Source organism: Physeter macrocephalus, chromosome 5 (genome assembly GCF_002837175.3).
Source record: "Physeter macrocephalus isolate SW-GA chromosome 5, ASM283717v5, whole genome shotgun sequence".
Lineage (NCBI taxonomy): Eukaryota > Metazoa > Chordata > Mammalia > Artiodactyla > Physeteridae > Physeter > Physeter macrocephalus.
In genome coordinates, this window is record NC_041218.1 from 3157984 (window position 1) to 3180423 (window position 22440).

At 47.6% G+C, this 22440-nt stretch overlaps 1 protein-coding gene and 1 long non-coding RNA gene across 11 annotated transcripts in view; one reads left to right on the forward strand and one right to left on the reverse strand.

The window, feature by feature from the left end:
- The window catches only part of PAXIP1 (PAX interacting protein 1), a 56051-nt gene that overhangs the window by 22697 nt on the left and 10914 nt on the right, over nt 1-22440 (forward strand). For 9 of the 10 annotated variants that reach the window (XM_024131852.3, XM_055084728.1, XM_055084729.1 and 6 more), the window contains 10 exons: nt 2951-3359; nt 3847-3941; nt 11723-11818; nt 12753-12890; nt 13510-13631; nt 14044-14228; nt 15327-15370; nt 16524-16594; nt 17682-17784; nt 18834-19002. In XM_024131852.3, the coding sequence (XP_023987620.2) occupies nt 2951-3359; nt 3847-3941; nt 11723-11818; nt 12753-12890; nt 13510-13631; nt 14044-14228; nt 15327-15370; nt 16524-16594; nt 17682-17784; nt 18834-19002 (1432 nt within the window). The remainder of the gene's footprint in view (nt 1-2950; nt 3360-3846; nt 3942-11722; nt 11819-12752; nt 12891-13509; nt 13632-14043; nt 14229-15326; nt 15371-16523; nt 16595-17681; nt 17785-18833; nt 19003-22440) is intronic. The other variant, XM_028489525.2, reaches the window with a different exon arrangement.
- The window catches only part of LOC102975624 (uncharacterized), a 46454-nt gene continuing 27388 nt past the window's right edge, over nt 3375-22440 (reverse strand). Inside the window, exons 6-8 of the long non-coding RNA XR_003679669.2 lie at nt 4229-4337; nt 3868-3931; nt 3375-3770 (exon numbers count right to left, since the gene is read on the reverse strand). This is a non-coding gene — a long non-coding RNA (uncharacterized lncRNA). The remainder of the gene's footprint in view (nt 3771-3867; nt 3932-4228; nt 4338-22440) is intronic.

Here is a 22440-nt window from a genome sequence, read left to right on the forward strand (position 1 = left end):
GGAGGGCCAGCCGGTTTGGAGAGGCGACCTGGGCCGTCCAGGGGGCCTGCCCTGCTGGCAGGCGGAGACCCCCGGGGGCGCTGGGAGGATGCAGGAGCTGGTGTGCAAAGCCTCTTCCCCCGTCCTCCGCGGAGGAACTGGGAGTGGGGACAGGACGGATGTGCAGTGCTCGCCGCTCACTGGCGGGGTAGAAAGCACTGCTGATCAGTGACGGCATTTCTACTGGATTCCGCATTTTTCAAATACAGTGGATGTTGACTTAAATCCCAAGTTCCCTCCATTTGGATGTAGTGGTAAACTCATCTCATTGGAGATGGAGATGCTAATGCTGGCTACACCCGCTGGGGGGCTGGGCCTATCTCTGCCTTTGCGTCCGTCCTGCAGGTCAGACCTCCGCAGAAGACGGACCTGATCTACTCAGCCGCGTGCAGAGGCGGGACCAGTTCTAGCGAGGCAGTGGTTTTGATCGCTAACGAGAACCCTTACGAAGAGGTCTTCTGAGGGTTCTTCAGCAGTGTCAGAACACTAGGCCATTTTGCTGCTAGATGTGAAGAAAATGAACCTTTGAAATGTTAGAAGTAAAAGATTTGGTTTAAAATTAGATCGGGGGTTGAGGAAACATAGCCACCATCAAACTCCTGTTCAAGTTGCAAATTTCTGGTGGTTAGGAGCCGAGTGGTGTGTATCATGCTGTTTTGTATAAAATGTTGTGGCTCTCAGTGTTAAGTAGTTTAAATAAGGACTGTGACAACTAGGAGGGAAAAATTCAAACTGGACATTCACTAAAAATTGTTGTTTGCAGGACGGCAAATTGTGTGCTCAAGCAGGTAAGACTCTTTTCTCTTGGATTCTTCAGGACTAACATAGTTTCTCAGCCAGAGGCAGATCAGAGGGTTGAACGAGCCATCTGATGAGTGTGCAGGGTGTTTTAAGGGGCACCTCACCCCCCCCGGCCTGCCGGGGTGCCCGCTCCCCAGCCGGGCTGGCCAGCTGCATGCACGGCTTTCCAGGCCGTTGTCCACCTCTCAGCCCGGCTGGGCTCTTGTCAGCATCTCTGTCTGCTCTGAGTTGCCCTCCTGTTGCGTCCTGGCCTCCCCCAGCCCCTTCAGATCATGGTCGCCCACGGAAGGGGCCTCCAGCTGCGTCCTGGCCCCGGGCGTTCCTGCCGGCCCACCTGACGCCATCACGCGCTCCCCTGAGCTGGGGAGCAGCGCGCAGGCAGCAGTCAGGTCAGCCCTGTTCATGACGGCAGACAGGCAAGCTGTATCGGATTGCCTAGGCTGTTTACTTCTGGGGGCGAGAGAGTAACATATGTACAAAAGTTTAAATTTTAATGCTACCGCAGGCTGTAAAGTGATGGTAACTCCCTCCCACCCCTGACCCCATTACCCCTGTGCCAGACCAGTGTCCTCTGTGTGGGCTCGTGGCCCATCTACAGATATCCAGGCAGGGTCCCCTCCCCACTCCTGCCTGCTTTTTTATGGAAGTGTTAGCATCCCAAATGGTGTTCTGTATATTTGGGCAGGGTATGTGGTGGGGTTCATTTCTCCCTCCACTTTACTGGGTATTTTTTAACACTTGCGTAGAGAAGAATTAGTTATCCTGTTGATTACAAACGCATTGAAAACTGTTTTTCCTGCTCAGAGCTCAACTTGAGGAGTTTTCAAAGTACCCAAAGAGTCTCCTTATAGAGATGTCTTACCTTTAGGCTGATTTCAAAGACAGATGTACTCAAACCCTTGAGTTTAACTTAATTCAATTTTAATTTATTTCACCACTAAATCCAAAGTCTGTTATTCTTGCAAATTATATAACCTTTATGTTTTGGAGTCTGTTTTAAGTGCAAGAGATACGTCAAAAACATTTGAGATTTTTGTATAGGTTTGGTTTATGTGAAAGTTGCATTTCTGGAGTTTTATTTAAATGACAAGGATGTTTTAATAGGGATGAATTGTATCGATTGACTTTTGTTTCTGGTTTCCTTGACCACGAGAAGTTGGCTTCCAATTTTCGTTACTGGAGCATGTTGGGAAAATTCATCGTATGACACGTTTCTTTTGTTCCATCCAGCGCTGCGCAGGGTAGTAAAATGACATGGCGATCTGATGCTCAGCGAGCTGGTGTCTCCTGCTCCCGGTCCAGCCCCTTCCCGCCCTGCAGCTTGTTCCGCTCTCGGGCCGACTCCCGTCCCTGGGAGGGAGGGTGAGCTCAACCTCAGCTGGCTGGCGGTGGGGTTCTCTAGCTTGAGGTGTTCTGTCGCGCGTGTGGAGCTCCCATCACCTCTGAGGAAGGCGAGTGTACCAGCTGTGCTGAGGGCCTCTCGGCTCGGGGAAGGTCGACCACTCAAGCAAACCTGGTGCTGGTGTCTCTTCCGCCCCTTGTTCGTGTGGCAGAGCAGGACGACTGCAGACGGGCGGGGCCGGCGGCTGCTCTCCAGGGTCGCTTGTGTCCCGTGCCTTCACTCGGGCGGGGTCTTCGCGTCCTCCTCTGCCGGACCCCTTGCTCCGTTGGGAAGCGGCGGCTCTGGGAAGGAGGCTTGGGTCAGGCTCTCCGGCTGCCGGTGCCTTCATGGCCGGGCAGCAGGGGGCCCCGGGGGGACAAGGCCGCGCCCCGGGGCCGGCGAGGTCAGTGTGGCCGAGCACCCGTCCCTCTGCTCTAGGGCACATCAGCCACTCGAGCTTGTGTCGGTCAGCTGTCACTCATTAGCTTATTCCACTTCACTCAGGTTAGTTTCACGTTTTGGTGAAAATGTCTCACAATATGAATTTATTTGCTTCCCTGAGACCGGTGATGCTTAGTGCACGGGAGACAACGGCAGTTGTGTTTGCACCGTCCGGTTAGCGAACGTCTGGCTGACGGCATGGAGGGTGTGCCATCGCCCTCCTGACGAGGGCCGGGGAGCACACGTCAGCAGCTGCTGGTGACCACCTTGCCTGATTTCTGTTTCCAGATCTTACAGTCCCTCGCAGCTCCGACAAAGACCTTAGAGCCGCAGGTGAACCACGGCCAGCAGGGCCACGCGAACGCAGCGCTGCTCAGCCAGGCGAAAGTGACCCCGGAGCCACATCTGTCGCCGCCACCACCGCCGCCGGCCCCGCCGCCCGTCCTGCACCTGCCGCCCCAGCAGGCCCTGCAGCTCCAGCAGCAGCCTTACCCGCCGCCGCCGCATCCGTTTCGGCCGCCGCCACAGGCCCACCAGCCTCAGTTCCCCCCGCAGCAGCAGGTGCTGCAGCACCAGCTCGCACACTTGCAGCAGCTCCAGCGCCTGCACCAGCAGCAGCAGATGCAAACGCAGACCCCCCAGGCCCCGCCGTGCCAGCTGCAGCACCAGCTATTTGGGCACGACCCAGCAGTAGAGAGTTAGTACTGTGGTTTCTTCCTTCTTTTTCTCCCAAAAGTCCTGTACTTACTTGGAGAGTGTTTGCAGCTAGGGTAAGGATTCATGCCAAAATAACTCCTAGAAAACGGGGAATGGGGGTCTCGTTACCTAACAAAGGATACAGTTAGGGGGGCGGAACAGCTAGATTTCTTTGGTACTTTGGGACGCCATACCCTGAAGTGAGCACTGGTGTCCATAGAACATCAGGCTGCCGCAGGGACCGACTCGGGATGCTCAGTGCCCAGGCAGGAACCGTTGGTTTCACGTTCTCGGTCACTTAACGTAGACAGGCGAGCAGCTACGTTTGCAGCAGTATATGCCAGAGGTCCTCGCCGCACCGGTGGGTGCGTGATGGTCAGGCGTGACTCGCTTCACGCATTCATACTGAACTCTGCAAAATGAGCTTGTTTATGTTTTGTGCACACGTTCATGGGGTTGGCACTTTAATTTGTATGATTCTATTCTAGTTCCAGAAGAAGGCTTCTTACTGGGCTGTGTGTTTGCAATTGCGGATTATCCAGAGCAGATGTCTGACAAACAGCTGCTGGCCACCTGGAAAAGGGTAAGGTTACTGAGATGCAGATACATATACGTATACGTACACACATACATATAACATCTGAAGGTGTTATGGGCATTTTTATTAACACCCCCCGGGACCTTGGGCAGATCTGCTGTCTGGGCTTCAGTTTTCCTAACTGTAAGGGGAAAAGGTTGGACTTTCTCATTCTTAAGATTATTTTCAGTCTTGAAATTCTGAGTGGCACGGATGACTTGTATATAACCGGGGGTGTGGGAAGAAGAAAGGGTTTTGGTGCTCTCGGGTCGGGACCCTGGACTCACATGTACCTGTGTCATCTCTGTTCTCCAAAGGCGAGTGGTTGGAAGGGACCGCAGCGTCTTCTAGCCCAGGTGTGGAACTGAGTCTGTTGATTGATTTATTAGTTTGCACAGTGGCCTTTAAAGAAAAGGAAAAGTAAACACTTGCTCTTGCAGTGCCACAGATCAAAATTGAGTCCCATTTTCTTTAAAAACATGAGTTTGTGTGCTTCAGATGCATCTTCAGTGGGCTTCCCTGCAAACATTGTTGGTGTTTAAGCCCCCGCCATGTGCCAGGCACACTGTCAGACCTAGGGGGAACGCTGGTGACTGAACAGGAGCGAGGAAACCGTGAGACGGGTGGAGGAACAGCCGCACACTCAGGTGACGGTGAACAGCACGCTGGGTGCCGGAGAGGCTGGAGAAAGGCGCCAGCCGGGGCGGGTGCTTGTTAAGCAGAGGACCCCGTCTGCAAGGCCGAGGCCGAGTAAGAGTTCAGGGGAGGGAGGGGTCCCGGTGGAGAGAGCGGCGTCGGCAGGGCCACGGGGCTGCGGAAGGGGCTCAGCAGCGGGAGCGCGCACTCCAGGGTCCGGGGTCAGGGTTGGGGTCCAGGAGGCACAGGGGGCCGGAGACCAAGGCCAGGCCGTCCCTTCCAAGACCCGACTTACCTGGCACGTCGTAGGAACCGGAGTTTGCTCCCCATCGTCTTGAGAGCGTGTGGAGCGTGGGCAGGTGCGCGTGTGGCCGTGAGATGTTGGGCACGGGAGGCCGGGGAGGTGGCTGGGCTGGGGCTTGGTTGGGAAGCGCTGAGCACCCGAAGGAGGCCAGTCGCCAGGGGCGGGGGAGGAGACGCCTGTCTGAGAGTTACAGCGGTGGACTTTTTTTTTTTTTTTTTTTTAAATGGAAGTGTAGGGGGTAATGATATTTAGAAACTATCCCGAAAAAAAAAAAAGTGGAACAAAATTCAGAGATACGAAGAGGTTTGCTTTTGGTTTTGGGGGGTTTTGTTTTTGTTTGTCAGTTAAAGGGTTAGTCCGAGAGGTCCAAAATTAAATCCTAGAAGTTTTTGGGAACAGAGGAAATGAAGGCAAGAAAGTTGAAAGAAGGTCGCTTACAACTGAGGGGCATTTCTGCAGATTGAAAGGAGAGAAGAGGGCGCTGTTCGGGCCGCCGTGAAGGCGCAGCGTGTGAGGGCTGCCCAGGCTCAGGGCCGAGGACGCGTACCAACGGGACCTGGGCGGGTGTCTGGCTCTCAGAGGCAGCCCGTGATTCCCAGCCTGGGATGCCATATCCAGTCCGTCAGTCAAATGAGACTGTGGGCTGAAGATATCTTCAGACTCCCCCAGTCACTGTGCCTGCCGTGTGCTGTTCTTACAGACGTGCCGTGCCAGCCAAGAGGAGGGTGTGGCCAAGGGTGGGGCTTGACCCAGAGATGGAAAGGGATTCCGAGGGTGAGGGTGCAGGGCGGTCCAGACAGGCGTGAGAGAGCAGGTGGAGAGGGACCAGCCAGCACTGGAGTGGGGGGCGGCGTCCGGGAAGGATGGCACGGGGTGGAGGAGACAGGTCGCCGGAGGGGCTGGACCGTGTTAAGCGGAGGTGACACCGCTGCGTTCGTCTTCTGTCGCTGTGTGACGACTCCCCAAGACTCAGTGACTTGAAACAACAGACGCTTACTACCCTGTGGTTCCTGTGTGGGCTGGAAGTCCTGAAGCAGCTTAGCAGGTGGCTAGAGCCCTGGCCCCCAGGAGGCTGCATCTGAGGGCTCTGCTGGGCTGCAGGAACCGCTTAGCATGCCGCCCCCATGGCTCTTGGGGGGGCCCACCCCCCCGCCCCAGGCCTCTCCAGGGAGCGAGTCCGCTCAGCGTGGCGCTGGCTCCCCTGTGGCTTTGCTGAGGCCGCATGCCATCGCCGGGCGCGCTCTGTTGGTCTGGCCCGGCCCACGCTCCAGGCCAAGTCCAGCCCTGGCCCCTGGAGGGAGGAGGGTCAGGAGACATGCTTTTGAGCCAGCATGTTGCATTTCTTTGAAGAGTCTGGGAAAGAAATAGTGAAAAGTACATGGAAAGCTAAGAAAAAGACAGGTGAGAAGGAGGGGAATGAGGCATTTGTTAACACCAGGGAAAGCAAAAGTTGGTAGCAGAAAGGAACTTCATCCAGGTGTGCCCTGATAGACCAAGTGGTGAGCCGTACTGTATTGAATCCCAAAGGCTGATTGAAATAGGGACCGTGATAGAACCAAATTAGGAAGGCGCGCGCGCGCGTGTGTGTGTGTTTTAGTTTCTGGGGGGAAGGTGGCTTCCACAGTAGGAGGTTGGTAGATAACGTCTAAAGCTAAAAAACAAAGAAATAGCGTAGAACGTATTAGTTAGAATATATTCATAATTACCAGAAGAAGGAGTTAAAGAGCTGGATATGACAGCCCTAGGGGAGTAGAAAGTGAATGGGATAGCAAACTGCTGGTTTTGTCCTGGGCCTCATCAAACTATGTTTATGCATCACTTTAATCAACATAAAAATCAAATTTTAAAAGTAGTAAATGGAGAGGAGGGGATCAAGATGGCAGAGGAGCCCAACGTGGAGCTCGCCTCCTTCCACAAATACACATCTACATGTGGAAACGGCTCTCACACGATATCCACTGGATGCTGGCAGAAGACCTCGGACTTCTGAAGGGTCCGAGGTAGGACAAAAGAAAAAAGAGAAAGGAATCAGGATGGGACCTGTGCCCCTGGGAGGGAGCTGTGAAAGAGGAAAGGTTCCTGCACCCTGGGAGGCCCCCTCCCTGTCAGGGAGATCAGCCGGGACAGAAAGGGAGCTTCCGAACATACAAAGAAGAACTTACACCAATCCTTCTCAGACTCTTCCAAAAGACTGAAGAGGAGGGAACACTCCCGAAGACCTTCTGTGAAGCCACCATCACCCTGATACCAGAGCCAGACAAAGACACTACCAAAAAAGAAAATTACAGGCCAGTATATTTGATGAACATAGATGGATGCAGAAATGCTCAACAAAGTATTAGCAGACCTAATCCAACAAAACATAAAAAAGATGATAACACCACGACCAAGTGGGATTCAGCCCAAGTTCACGAGGATGGTTCGGCATACACGGATCAATCAGTGTGATATACCACATCAACAAAAGAAAAGACAAAAACCACATATTCAAATTGGTAGGGAAAAGGTAAAATTGTCATTACATGCAGATGACATAATACTATATATAGGAAACCCTAAAGACTCCACACAAAAACTACAGGAGCTGATAAGCTAATTCAGCAAGGTAGCAGGATACAAGATTAACATACAGAAATTGGTTGCATTTCTTTACACTAAGAATGAAATATCAGAAAGGGACTGTAAACAAACAGTCCCCTTTAAAATCGCATCAAAAAAAAATACCTAGGAATAAACCTGACCAAGGGAGTGAAAGACTTATATGCTAAGAACTATAAAACATTAATAAAGGAAATTGAAGATGATTCAAAATGGAAAGATATCCCATGATCTTGGATTGGAAGAATTAATACTGTTAAAAGGGTCATACTACCCAAAGCAATCTACAGATTTAATGTGATTCCTATCAAGTTACTCATGGCACTTTTCCCAGAACTAGAATAATCCTAAAATTGTTATGGAACCATAAAAGACCCAGAGTTGACAAAACAAGGGAAAAGAACAAAGCAGGAGGCATAACCCTCCCAGACTTCAGACAGTACTACAAAGCTACAGTAATCAAAACACTGTGGTATTGGCACATAAACAGACATACAGATCAATGGAACAGAATAGAGAGCCCAGAAATAAACCCACACACCTAAGGTCAATTAGTCTTCGACAAAGGAGGTGAGAATATACAATGGGAAAAAGACAGTCTCTTCAGCAAGGGGTGTTGGGAAAGTTGGACAGCTACATGTAAATCAATGAAATTAGAACACACCCTCACACCATACACAAAAATTAACTCAAAATAACTTAAATACTTAAACATAAGACATGACACCACAAAACTCCTAAAAGAGAATATAGGCAAAATATTCTCTGACTTAAATCATACCAATGTTTTCTTAGGTCAGTCTCCCAAGGCAGTAGAAATAGAAGCAAAAATAAACAAATGGGACCTGATCAAACTTAACAAGCTTTTGCACAGCAAAGGAAACCATAAACAAAATGAAAAGGCAACCTACTGACTGGGAGAAAATCTTTGCAAATGATGCAACCGCCAAGGGCTTAATTTCCAAAATACACAAACAGCCTCATACAACTCAACCACAAAAAAAACAACCCAATCGAAAAATGGGTAGAGGACCTAAAATAGACATTTCTCTAAAGTAGACATAGAGATGGCCAATAGGCACCCGAAAAGATGCTCAATATCATGAATTATTAGAGAAATACAAATCAAAACTACCATGAGGTACCACCTCACACAGGTCAGAATGGCCATCATTAAAAATAACAAATACAAATAACAAATGTGGAGTAAACATGATCATCTCAATAGATACAGAAAAAGCATTTGACGAAATTCAACATCCATTCGTGATAAAAACTCTTACCAAAGTGGCTATAGAGGGACCAAGATATAATAAAAGCTATCTACGACAAACCCACAGCCAATACAATACTCAACAGTGAAAAGCTGAAAGCCCTCCTGCTAAAATCTGGAACAAGACAAAGATGCCCACTCTCACCTCTTCTATTCAACATAGTTTTGGAAGTCCTAACCACAGCAATCAGACAAGAATTAAAAGGGTATCCGAATTGATCGGGAAGAGGTAAAATTGTCATTATATTCATATAACATGATACGTACAGAAAACCCTAAAGACTACACACAAAAATGAATTCAGCAAGGTAGGAGGAGGATACAACATACAGAAATCGGTTGCATTTCTTTGTACCAATAATGAAATATCAAAATGGGAATGTAAAAAAAACAATTCCTTTTAAAATCGTACTCCCCAAAATAAAATACTTAGGAATAAACCTGGCCAAGGAGGTGAAAGACTTCCAGGCTGAGAACTATAAAACATTAATAAAGGAAATTGAAGATGACTGAAAGAAATGGAAAGCTATCCCATGCTCTTGGATGGGAAGAGTTAATATTGTTAAAATGGCCATACTACTCAAAGCAATCTACAGGTTTAATGCCACCCCTATCAAATTACCCATGACATTTTCCACAACTAGAACAAATAATCCTAAAATTTATATGGAACCATAAAAGACCCAGAATTGCCAAAGCAATCCTGAAGAAAAAGAACAAAGTAGGAGCCATGACCCTCCCAGACTTCGGACAATACTACAAAGCTACAGTAATCAAAACAACGCGTGGTACTGGCACAAAAACAGACATATGGATCAATGGGCACAATAGAGTGCCCAGAGATAAACCCATACACCTACAGTCAGTTAATCTTCCACAAAGGAGGCAAGAATATGCAATGGAGAAGAGACAGTCTCTTCAGCAAGTGGTGTTGGGAAAGCTGGACAGCTGCATGTAAATCAGTGAAGTTAGAACACACCCTCACACAAAAAAAACTCAAAATGGCTTAAAGACTTAAACGTAAGACATGACACCATAAAACTCCTAGAAGAGAACACAGGGAATACATTCTCTGACTTAAATCATACCAATGTTTTCTTAGGTCAGTCTCCCAAGGCAGTAGAAATAGAAGCAAAAATAAACAAATGGGACCTGATCAAACTTAACAAGCTTTTGCACAGCAAAGGAAACCATAAACAAAATGAAAAGGCAACCTACTGACTGGGAGAAAATCTTTGCAAATGATGCAACCGCCAAGGGCTTAATTTCCAAAATACACAAACAGCCTCATACAACTCAACCACAAAAAAAACAACCCAATCGAAAAATGGGTAGAGGACCTAAAATAGACATTTCTCTAAAGTAGACATAGAGATGGCCAATAGGCACCCGAAAAGATGCTCAATATCATGAATTATTAGAGAAATACAAATCAAAACTACCATGAGGTACCACCTCACACAGGTCAGAATGGCCATCATTAAAAATAACAAATACAAATAACAAATGTGGAGTAAAGGGAACCCTCCTACACTGTCGGTGGGAATGTAAGTTGGTGCAGCCACTATGGAGAACAGTATGGAAGGTCCTCAGAAAACTAAAACTAGAACTACTGTGTGATCCAGCAGTCCCACTGCTGGGCATAAACCTGGACAAAACTATAATTCAAAAAGACACACGTACCCCTGTGTTCATAGCAGCACTATTCACAATAGCCAGGACGTGGAAGCAACCTAAATGTCCTTCGACAGATGAATCGGTAAGGAAGACGTGGTACATATCTACAACGGAACATTACTCAGCCATAAGAAGGGATGAAATAATGCCATTTACAGCAGCATGGATGGACCTCGAGATGATCATACTGAGTGAAGTAAGCCAGACAGAGAAAGACAGATATCATATGATATCACTTGGATGTGGAATCTAAAATGCTACACAAGCGAACCTATCTACAAAACAGAAGCAGACTCATGAACACAGAACAGACTTGTCACCAAGAAGCAGCGGGTTGCGGGGGCAGATGGAGTGGGAGGGAGTGTGAGGTCAGCAGGTGGAAGCGAGAGAGCGCGGAGAATGGACAGACGGCAGGGTCCTGCTGTAGCGCACAGGGAGCTGCGTTCAACGTCCTGTGATAAACCGTAACAGAAAAGACTATTTTAAGAAAAGGATTTGTATATGTGTTTGTGTAACTGAATCACTGTGCTGTACACCTAAAACTAACACCACATTGTAAATCAACTGGACTCCAGTTTAAAAAACATTGCTTTTAATAAAAAATTTTAAAAAGTCGTAAATGGAATTGTTTCGTGGGGCAGGTCTTTTTTAACATATAAAATTCTCGCTCTTTTGGTGTACAGCGTTGTAAATTTTGACCAGTTCCCCTTCGTACCACACAACTGTGTAACCCCTGCAGTCGAGGTACGGGACAGTCCCCTCACCCCAAAAAACTGAATCTGTTTTTAAAAATAATTTTCTTGTGTTCACAGACTTCATTTTGACCTCCCCCCTCCCCTCCCCTTTTAGAATAAAGTTTCTTAAAAGCAGTGATTCTAGCCCCGGGGGACGATTAGCAATGTTTGAAACATTTTTCACTGTTGCAGCTGGGGGAGTGTTATTGGCGTCTCGGGGAGAGGTCCGGGGTGCTGCCGGCCCCCTGAGATGCTCAGGATGCCCCCGGCAGCTCAGAGTCAGCTGGTGTAAAACGTCCGTGGTGCCCAGTTGAGAAACCCTGTTTTAGAAAGAGCATTCCACTTTTCCTTTGGAAATTCCCATGAAATGGTGTTAAAGTTCATTTTTATTGTGCAGTGCAGGGTGGAAAAGTCCGTAGAGATAGCCGATGACGTGTCTTTTATACTTTGGGGGAACGAGACTGTGAAAATGGCTAATGGACTCTCTCCATAGCCGTCTTCTTTGAAATTACAACTCCCTCTTCCCTGAGCACTTCCACCGACTCTGAGTCTTGTGCGTGTCTAGATAATCCAGGCGCACGGAGGTGCCGTGGACCCCACGTTCTCGAGCCGCTGCACGCACCTGCTCTGTGAGAGCCAAGTGAGCGGGCTGTTCGCACAGGTGAGTGGAGGCTCAGCGGCGATGGGACCAAGTCTGCCCCTTTCTCTGGACGGTGTTAGCGTTCTGAGCGACTCGAGTGATGGTCGTGTTTGGAAAGGACTTCTTTCTACCTCTAAAAATAGAAAATTGCTTCTTACGAATTCTCCTCGGTCTTTGGTGGGATAGATAGGTTCCTCTGTGGCCGCCAGGCCTTTCTGTGTGCGAGGAATGGAGAAGGGGAAATCCCAGGTGGCGCTAGGGGAGGGTGGACGGCCTTCCGCTCCAGTCCAGGGCCACACTGGACGAAGAGCTGGCGGAGGCAGGGTCTCTTAACTGTCGGGGGATTCGTATGCGGGCCTGAGCCGGTTAGTCCTCCGCCCTTCTGTCCTCCCGCAGAGCGGAAGCTTCCCCTCAGTATTACCTGCTCTCATCCCCTGAAGGTTCATTTCTTCGCTTTTCTTAAAAATGTTATTTGTAGACAGACGGGTGTCAGTGTGTGTGACACACGGCCTCTAAGGAACCCCTGTTGCAGAGTAGGTAGTGGTGCCTGTGGGGAGGTGCTCTGTGTTTAATTTTAGGCGAGCAGTTACGTTCTTTCATGACTTGTGTGCAGGGCCCTCTGTGTTCTCATGGGGCGGTTTTAATTTTGATGATGAGAAATGTCATCTCCTTCCACGACTGAAGTTATTTCCAGGGTTGTCAGACGTGTAGCTCTTCTCCCCGTGGTCGGCTCTTGTTCTTGGGTGGTCAGTAACGTTTTCGGGGTGTGTTAAAATTAACCTGTGACACTGTTGTAGTTCATGACTTCAGTAAATTGAGTGCTAAGCTCGTGAAATTCCTTTATTTATAGGACTTCCATTAAAGGTGGCCTTGTTAGCTGTCCAGCCTTACAGTCAGTCTGTGTTTAGCCTGCAGTGAAAGCCCCCGAGACCAGCCCGTGCTCTTGCGTTTGCAGGCGGTGAAGGAGAGGAAGAGGTGTGTCACGGCGCACTGGCTGAACGCGGTGCTGAAGAAGAAGCGGCTCGTGCCGCCCCATCGGGCCCTACACTTCCCCGTGGCCTTCCCGCCCGGGGGGAGGCCATGCTCCCAGCACGTAAGGCTCACCCCTTCTCCTCTGCCGGGCGGGCTCGTCTGCTCCCGTGTCCTCCGTGGGCTGTGAACGGCCCACTGGCCGGTGCCGAGCACGATAGGCATCTCATTTCCTTCTGTTCTCCTGTAACAGTCACGGCTTCCTGCGCAGAGTCGCTGTTTCATTGATTCTCCTAAGTCTTTGACACCGTTTCGTAAATTCCTGAAGTAAAGCAAGGGACTTACACCAGAAGTGGCTGCTGTTGGCCAGACGTTATCACTTGTGGGTTCTCCCGCTCAGCTGAGCTCAGAATTGGGATCAGTAAGAAGAACTGACTAATATTTATATGCTTAATAGAATAACTTCGTTAAGATGATCTGAACGGTGTCATAGTAACACAAAATGGTTTTCCCATATTTGGTATGTTTGTTTTCCATCCCCTTGCTGGCGCTGTGTGTAACATTTTCACCATTAACAAAGTTCTGGTTTCGACATTCTTAGAGATGATGTCACTAGATACCTCTTGTGATGCCAAAGAGCGGAAACACGTGTGTCTATAAAACAACTGAAATGTAGAAGAAGAGTTTTATTAACTGGGTTAAATTGTCGCTGTATTTTGGCCTTCCTTGCTCTTTCCCCTTAGATCATCTCCGTGACCGGGTTTGTCGACGGAGACAGGGACGACCTGAAGCTGATGGCCTGCCTGGCGGGCGCCAGGTACACGGGCTACCTGTGCCGCAGCAACACGGTCCTCATCTGCAGAGAGTAAGCCCGCTCGGAAGCCATACCGAGTCTCCAGTTTACACACACCGCAGTGGCTGTTTCAGCAGTTCCGTATTTCTTAATATATCATAGTTTTGTGATGGAAATTAGGGTGTGAAAATCAACGTCTGTTAACAGGATAGCAGCGATATTTAGGATAATGCTAGCAGAAGAATGAAATTAGATGAATTCATGAGGTGCAGTGTAGCCTGGGTAACAGCAGTAAGGTAAAGGCAGGCCTAGTGATGATCTCGTGTACGCCTCCTTACCAGCCAGGGTCGGCTCTACAGGCACATCCCTGCCATTTCTACTGTGAGAAAATGTGGACTGGCTTTGTTGAATATAAATTTGTCCTGTTTGAACACAGAACTCTAACATTTAATAAATGTGTTTTCTCTTCCAAAAAAAAAAAAAGACCAACTGGTTTAAAGTATGAGAAAGCCAAAGAGTGGAGGATCCCGTGCGTGAACGCCCAGTGGCTGGGAGACATCCTTCTGGGGAACTTGGAGGCCCTGCGGCAGATTCAGTACGGCCGCTACACCACCTTCAGCCTGCAGGACCCCTTCGCCCCGGCTCCACACTTGGTTTCAAACCTTCTGGGTAAGCGGGGCCGGTGCCACGTTGCCGCCAGCTTGCGTACTGAGCACCGGTCTTGGCTTCGGCCCTCTCATCATTCTGGTTTCATTTCCCGTTTCCTCGCCACACTGTCTTCCTCTGCACTCTGCCCAGGAGTTTTTGTTGGTGCGTATTTTGGTTTGCTTTTTTTAAACGGACTCTCAGAGGTAGAAGGAACGTGCAGAAGCCTGCTGATCTTGTCTCAAGCCGGCTCTGGTCTGTCCAAGGCAGCCCGTGAGCCGTAGCCCACCTCCCCTTCAGCTGCGCGAAACTCGTAGGAGGATCACTACCCCAGCTACACACTACAGCACTTAACGTTACTGCATTTACTGAACTGAACGTTACTCCAGAAAACGGGCGTTCAATTCGAACACTGCTTTAACGTGCTGTCTCTCAAAGGAGCCTGTTAAGTTCCGGTTTGAACGGCTTCAGTCACGAGAAAGCTCCTCTTCATTTTGAGCTATGGTCTGCTTGCTTCCCTGTGACGCACCTGCTGGTGTGACGTCACCTCGTCCTCAGCGGACACACGCCCTCGGTGCTCAGCATGGTCACCGCCCGGCATGCTGTGGTCCTTGGTGTCAGCCCCCTTGTCGCAGTCGGCTTCTTAGAAGCCGGACCGTGTGGCTCCCAGAATTGGCCGGGGGGACAGCACACGCGGGGCGGGCAGCCTCCGCTGTGCTGCGTGCTCCTGCTTTGCTCAGGGCTGCCTCACACGCAAAACTAGGCCCCTGCGGGCTGTCCCGGGAGCCGCCGCCCCTCACTGTGCAGCCGCTTAGTAACAGTCCTCACATTTTCCCCTTAGTAAAGGTTGTCCGCCAAGCCTACAGTGTTGTGTAAGTTTCAGGTGTACAGAAAGTGAATCAGTTCTACATGTACGTGTATCCTTTTTTTTTTTTTTTAAGATTCTTTTCCCATGTAGGTCATTACAGAGTATTGAGTAGGGTTCCCTGTGCTCTACAGTAGGTCCTTGTTAGTTATCTGTTTCATATATAGTAGTGTGTGTATGTGTCATGAAAAGGCTTTTGTAATACGGCTTATCTATTTACACAGTATATCTGAAAAGTAACCCGTTTCTCTCTTTAGATGCTTGGAGAGTTCCATTGAAAGTGTCAGCAGAGTTGCTGATGGTATGTCAAGCTAATAACCTTACTTTGGCTGTTACTGTGTATTATACACGTGCAGGAGGGATACATTTGTATTTGTAAATTAAAAATTCTTTTAGTAGTTTGTCACCATAACAAATGAGGGCTGTATCTTCTCGCCTGTCATAGCTGTTTAGTATACGCTGCATCATTTTTTCTTAATTGATGATATTGTCAGTTATTCATATTTATACACGTTAGGAACATTATCGCTTCAAAGAGCTATACGATTGCTTTAAAGAATCGGAGAGCTGAGTAAGTAAGACGACGTGTTTCCATAGGGTCAGGGAGGCAAGAGCTGAGGCATTAGTGCAGTAGCCCTGGACCCACAGCTCACTCTGCAGGAGCCCGGACCTCACCGTCATGGGACCGTTGCCGCATGTCCCAGGTGGGGTTCCAGCCCGCTGGCTGAGCTCTGATAGGGTACCTTCAGGAGGCACCGTTCTGGACCTGAAGGCCAGCAGTTGTTTGTTACGAAACAAGTGAGGGGGGGCCGTCTGCACTCTCATCTCAGATTGAGAGGTCATTGCTTCAAGTAGTAAAACAGAAAGTGTATTTGTGGACGAAGGTCTGCATAGAGGTGAGGCAGGGGTGAAGGCTGACTGGGGGGGTTCCTCCAGGGGCACCGGGCTCCCTTCGGCTCGGCGTGTCCGTAGGTCAGGGGCTCCAGCTGGTTCCAGGGACGTGGGAGCCCCGCGCCTGGGCACCAGAGCCCCCTTCAGCACCTTGCCCCGCTCTCCAGAGCGCTGTGACCCGATCGTCCTGAACCCTCATGGGTGACACTTCAGGAAGAGTCTCTTTTGGGGCATGTAGTTGCCACGAGTATGTTTTCCAGATTCCAAACTGAGACACAAGACAAAATATTTGAAGTGAAAAGTGTTCTGAAAAGTTCAAGGTTGAGGATGAAATCCGTAACGTGAACAGAGAGAGGGTGAAGACGTTTTAAAGAACCGCTGGGTCTGGTGAATAAAGAGGGCGCCAGCCCAGGGCTTCCCTGGGAGGCTCTCGTGTGTCTTTCTCTCGGCTGGTGAGGCGTGGTGGGTCCGTGTGTCTGTACGCAGTGGGGTAAGTGGAAAGCTCTCGGAAGCTACTGTATTACTGGGGAGACTGATTAAAGTAAATCGTATTTTAATCACAGGGTGTACGACTGCCTCCCAAACTGAAGCAGAATGAAGCAGCTAATGTCCAGCCCTCTTCCAAAAGAGCCAGGTGTGAAGAATGGCCTTTTTTTTTTTTTTTTAATGGTTGATGAGCTTTTACAGGGTTGTTTTAGAAAATGGTGGCAGTTGGGAAAGTTCCCGAAATGTTCACAGTGAATAGGATTTGGAAGCATTTGCTGATTGCGTCACAGCTTTATCGTGGCACGTCTCATTTCATTGCTGGAGATAAACGGGGAATAGCCAGGGTTTTTTCCTCTCTTATTAAAAGAACAGCTGAACCTTCTCCTTTAGCCAGAACCGCGCCAGAACCCCCGGTGTGTAAAACATGAGCTGTTGTGGTGGAATGGGGGTGGGGGACTGGAACCTCCTCCAGGCGTCCTCGGTGTGGGCCCGGGAGCCTGCGTCCTGACCCGGCGGGTCGGTGGGGGGGTGGCTCTGTGCAGACCTGCGCTGGTCTCACCTGGTAAAGAGAAGCCGGCGTTTTCGTTAGAACCCGGAGGCCCTCCAGGCCGTGCTAAGTGAGGGTCTTCCTCTCTTCCCTGCCCCTCGGCTCTCCCTCCTGCCATTCCCCACATCCATACAATCTGGGAATTATTGGATTTTTTAGTAAAAGCCGAATTATGTGATTATATATGTCATTAAAATGCCACAAATAAATTTTTCATAGTTGGATAGACTGTCTCAAATATAAGCTAAAAATAGGATTTGAGAAAATTTAAGGAAATGAAAAAGACTGAGGTTTAATTTAAAATGTGTGCTTGAGTCAAACAGCTTTGTTCTGTGCTTTCTGGGTTGAGACGGGGCAGGTGGAAGACACAGGACTAGAGCCCTCGGGGCGCGGGGGGCCCTCCCGCTCTTCAGGACCAGCAAGGCCAGTGAGAGGGTGGGGGCGGGACTGATAAGGAAGTGGAGCATCGATTGGCTGCTTCCGTTGGAGGTGCCACACAGAGTACTTTTGGGGGTGACTTTGTGTAAATGGTGGGAAAGAAAAGAAGAGTAGGTAAGTCATTGCATTTTCCCTTTAAGGAAAGAAAACCACACACACTTAAAGCTTGTTAAAGCTATTAAAATCCCTTGTTTGCTAAAGAACATTTTTAAGTAAATAATAGGCAGTCTTTTCTATGTGTATTTTATAGAATTGAAGATATACCACCTCCCACTAAGAAGTTAACACCAGAATTGACCCCTTTTGTGCTTTTCACTGGATTTGAGCCTGTTCAAGTTCAACAGTATATTAAGGTGAAATTTTATTCTATTTTGCATAAGGATTTTTAGGAATGTTCCTTTCTGTTTATATTTGTTTTAGGCCAGCAGTCTAATTAAACTAACCTTTAATCAGGAATGTCGTATTATAAGTGTTTATAGTGTGTATCTATAAGCTGCGTGTCGCCATTACCTCATCATTGACTTCCCGCCTCAGTCTTGCTACTGCTTCACACTTAGATACTCGCTTTCTTATTAGGAGAAAAACGATTTAGGTGAGTAGACCGAGAACCATTTCTGTAATCATGTGAACCTTATTAGCAAGCCCACTCGGACATCATTTTCATAAAGACATTAGCTTAAAAGAGTAGCTGTGCCTCTTCAGGTTTTCTGATTGAATCCACAGTCTTTCAAGACTTGTTTTCTTGGGTAGGAGGGTAGGCCCAAGGGGCAGTGGTGTATTTGTGTATTTAGATAAATAAACTTCTTGGAAGTAACACCAGGAGGGATTATGGGATTTTGTTTTGTTATTTTGGGGACGGGGGGGGTGATGGTTAAGAGTATGAGTTGACCTGTATTACGTGGATTCATACGTTTTCCTTTTTTTTTAAGGAAAAGAAACAATTATAAATACTACTAATATGTTTAGTGTAATTTATTTTCTTTACTTTTAAAATCGAGTATAGTTAAAGAGATCATCTTTTATATGTTTATGTCTTCTCAGTCAATTCTTAGGTCATCATTTCTTAGAATAGAGACAGTATTTTAACGTGCCTCAGTAACACTCATTTCAGCTTAGAAAGCCTGGGCAGATTTGCTCCTTATGAAATGAGCTGCGTTGTTTTCAGAATTTTACTTATTTATCGGGATGTCTTATTGAATCTTGATCTGCACAGCATTGATTAGGGAAATGTACATTGTCAATCTTAGTTTTCACTTTCCTCCTACAATGGCGTGGGTTTGGTTTTACCAGTTGCACCATTTTCCGTGGCCAAGGACTCTGTTCGTAGTCTTAGACGCGTCCCAGGGCGTGTGCGGCTCGGTAGGCCTATCTCTCACCTCTGGTCTGTGTTCGTGACCCCCAGAAGCTCTACGTTCTTGGTGGGGAGGTCGCCGAGTCTGCACAAAAGTGCACCCACCTCATCTCCAGCAAGGTGACGCGCACCGTGAAGTTCCTGACCGCCATCTCCGTGGTGAAGCACATCGTGACTCCGGAGTGGCTGGAGGAGTGTTTCAAGTGTCAGAAGTTCATTGGTGAGTAGCGCCATCCATACCTCAGTGAACTTACTTCAAGAAAAAACCCTTTTAATTTGGCATTATCTCCGTTTTCATCCCAGCAAACATCTAGTTCATTTTTTAACTCTTTGTTATTTATCCATGTAAGTTCATAAACTTATTCCATGTTCCAGTCATTTGATTGGTATTTTTGCACTTTACCATGAAAATAGAGGCTTTGGTAATTTGGAAGGTCTCGGGGAAGGATAAGCTCTGCAGCCCTGCTGTGTTGTTTCCTGATGTTGAGTGTATTTTGTTTGGAACGCTGGCTGTCGAGTGAGATTCCACATGCAGTACAGCACACGGCGGGGAGCCCGGCGACAGCCCGGGAACGTCGGGGCGGGTGGGAGGCTCAGTGCGTCCCTCCCTCGCCCGTCTCCCACCGTCCAGGGCACTGAAAGTGAAATCCTGTTACTGGCAGTGACACTTAGAGATAGGTTTTTTCTTAGATTAGTCGGTGCACCCAAGTGTTTTTAGAGCCTTGCTAATCAGCCCAGAGCAAATACGATTCCAAGTGACTTTTCTCCGCGGAATAGATTTGCAGCTTTGTCTCACGTGTGTTTGCTCTGTGAGGGCACATCACAGCCCGTTGCCCTCAGGGCACTGGACAGCACTGTGCTTATAGGCCGATTAAACAGCAAAAATCACTGACAAAAGCACAAAGATGTGAAGAAAGTAGCACTAAATGGACCACAGAAGGACCCTTGTTCTCAGAACGAGTTGAACCATGGCGAGCAGCGCCGTGTTGGCCCCAGCGGGAAGCGCCACAGACAGTGGTTTTGAGGTTACAAATAAATTGTAACTCGTGGCATATTCACAAATATGAAATCCACAGATAACGAGGATCGACTGTATTATGTAGTGTTCAGAAATTTTCAGTTCAGATTTTAGAAATTTTTTTCTTAAAAGATACTAGTGAAATATAAAACCTAACAATGCAGGCAGCAGAAGAAAAATGTAGAAACAATACCATAAACGTAGATTAGCTCTCAATTTTGTATGAGAGTTATAAAGTTCAGAATGAGAGAGTCTGTTCTTTAATTGAAATTTGAGTTGCTTAATTTATCAATCTTAACAGTCTGCGAAAACAAACATTTTTTTATCTGTTTATGAAAGTTATAATTCATATTTGATGGGCAGTTTTAGCTGACTTTCATTTCTTTTTGGCCTTATTAATGTTTGCTTTGTTGATTTCTGAGGGTTTATCAGGTGGTTCTGGTCTTATTAGAAACATTTAATATTCAATATTGAATAGTCAAACACATTTCATATTTGATCCCTCAAATTTCAGGACTTCTTAACTTTTCCAGATTGTCATATAGTTGGAATTACACAGGATGCAGCCTTTTCATGTTGGCTTCTTAGTCACATGCATTTATGTTTCCTCTGTGTCTTCTTAGCTCATTGCTTTTTAGCACCAAAGACTGTCCCACTGTCTGGATGGACCTCAGTTTATTTATCCACTCGCCTACTGAAGGGCATCTTGGTTGCTTCCAAGTTTTGGCAATTACAAACAAAGCTGTGTTCTGTGTGCAGCTTTTGTGTGGATGTAAGTTTTCAACTCGTTTGGCTAAATACCAAGCAGTGAGATTGCTGAATCATATGAGAGTAGGTTTAGCTTTGTAAGAAACCATCAAACTCTCCCAAAGCGTTGGTACCAGTTTGCTTTCCCATCAGCAGAGTTCCTGTTGCTCCACATCCTCGCCAGCATTTGGTGTTGTCAGTTTCTGACCATTTTAAGAGTTGTGTGGCGGTACCTCAATTTTGTTTTAATTTGCATTTCCCTGATGACATACCATGTTAAGCGTCTTCTCATGTGTTTATTTGCTATCTGTATATCTTCTGTGGTCATGCATCTGTTCAGATCTTTTGTCCATTTTCTAACTGGTTTCTCTTATTGTTGAGTTTTGAGAGTTCTTTGTATATTTTGGGTAACAAACAGTCCTTTATCAGATGTGTCTTTTGCAAATATTTTCTCCCAGTCTGTGGCCCTTCTTCTCATTCTCTTGACATTGTCTTTGACAGAGTGGAAGTGTTGGATTTTAATGAAGTCCGGGTTGTCAGTTATTTCTTCCGTGGATCATGCCTTTGGTTTTGTATCTAGTCATCGCTGTACCCAAAGCCATCTTGGTTTTCTCCTGTTACCTTTTTAGGAGTTTTAGTTTTGTGTTTTACATTTAGATCTGTGGTCTGCTTTCAGTTACTTTTTGTGAAGGTGTAAGGTCTGTGTCTAGATTCAGTGTGTGTGTGTGTGTGTGTGTGTGTGTGTGTGTGTGTGTGTGTGGACATCCACTGGTCTGTCCCCTTGCACTCACTGCTTGTGCTCGTAGGTGGAGTGGGGGTCTGCACTGAGCTCTCGTTGTGTCCACCCATCTGTCCTTTCACCCAGAGCTTTACAGTGCGTCTGGAAGTCGGGTCCTCAGTCCTCCAGCTTTGCTCTTCTTGATTTGGCTGTGCTGTGTCCTTTGTGTTGTTATATAAACTAGTCATTTACTTTTACTACAGACTTGAGACATTTTGTTTTGCCAAGTTTACATTTTGAGGTTGTTCCTGAAATTTCTCAAGAAGAATACTAACTCTAGGTTATTAGTTCTGGCAGTTAGTATCTGAAATTCTGCATTCTGATTCATTTCTTACTTTTTTCCATCTTTTAACATTTTATGGATATTTTTTAAACCAATTTGGCTTTTGAGTTAAAAAAATTTTTTTGAAACGATCAATCACCCAGTTGCCTATATAGTACAGACATAGCTGCTTTTTCCTGATCCATTAGAGAGTCCGTTGCCCAAATAATGCTCCGTTACCCCCAACACCTCAACGCGTGTTTCCTGCAGACAGACAAGGACATTCTTGTAGATGGCGCGACACGGCCACAGTCAGGAAGTCAACGTGGATCCGTCGCTGCTGCCTCGTCCTCAGACATCCTCGTCCCCATTCACACCCGCCCGTTGTCTCAGCATCGCCCCTTAGAGCTGAAGGACCTAGCTCTGAATCACACGTTGCATTTAGTCTCCTTGAGTCTGTAAAGGGCCCCTTGGTCTGTGCTTGTCACTTGAAGACGTCTGGTCAGTTAGGTCAGTCACTGTACAGAACGCCCTCCGTCTGGTGTGTGTGCTGTCTCCTCCCGAGGTGGGGGCAGGTGGCGTCTGGCGGGACCATCACATGGCTGTGGTCTCCCCCCGCCCTCGCATCCTGCCAGGGGCTGCACAGTGCGGGGTTGCTGTCCTGCGGGTGATTTCACGGTGGTACCTCGACGCAAGCACAAGCCAGCCAGGCTTGTTTTTTTTTTTTTTTTTTTTGTTTTTTTGTTTTTGGATTTTGCATTATTTTTTAATTTTAACATCTTTATTGGAGTATAACTGTTTTACAATGGTGTGTTAGTTTCTGCTTTACAACAAAGTGAATCAGTTATACATA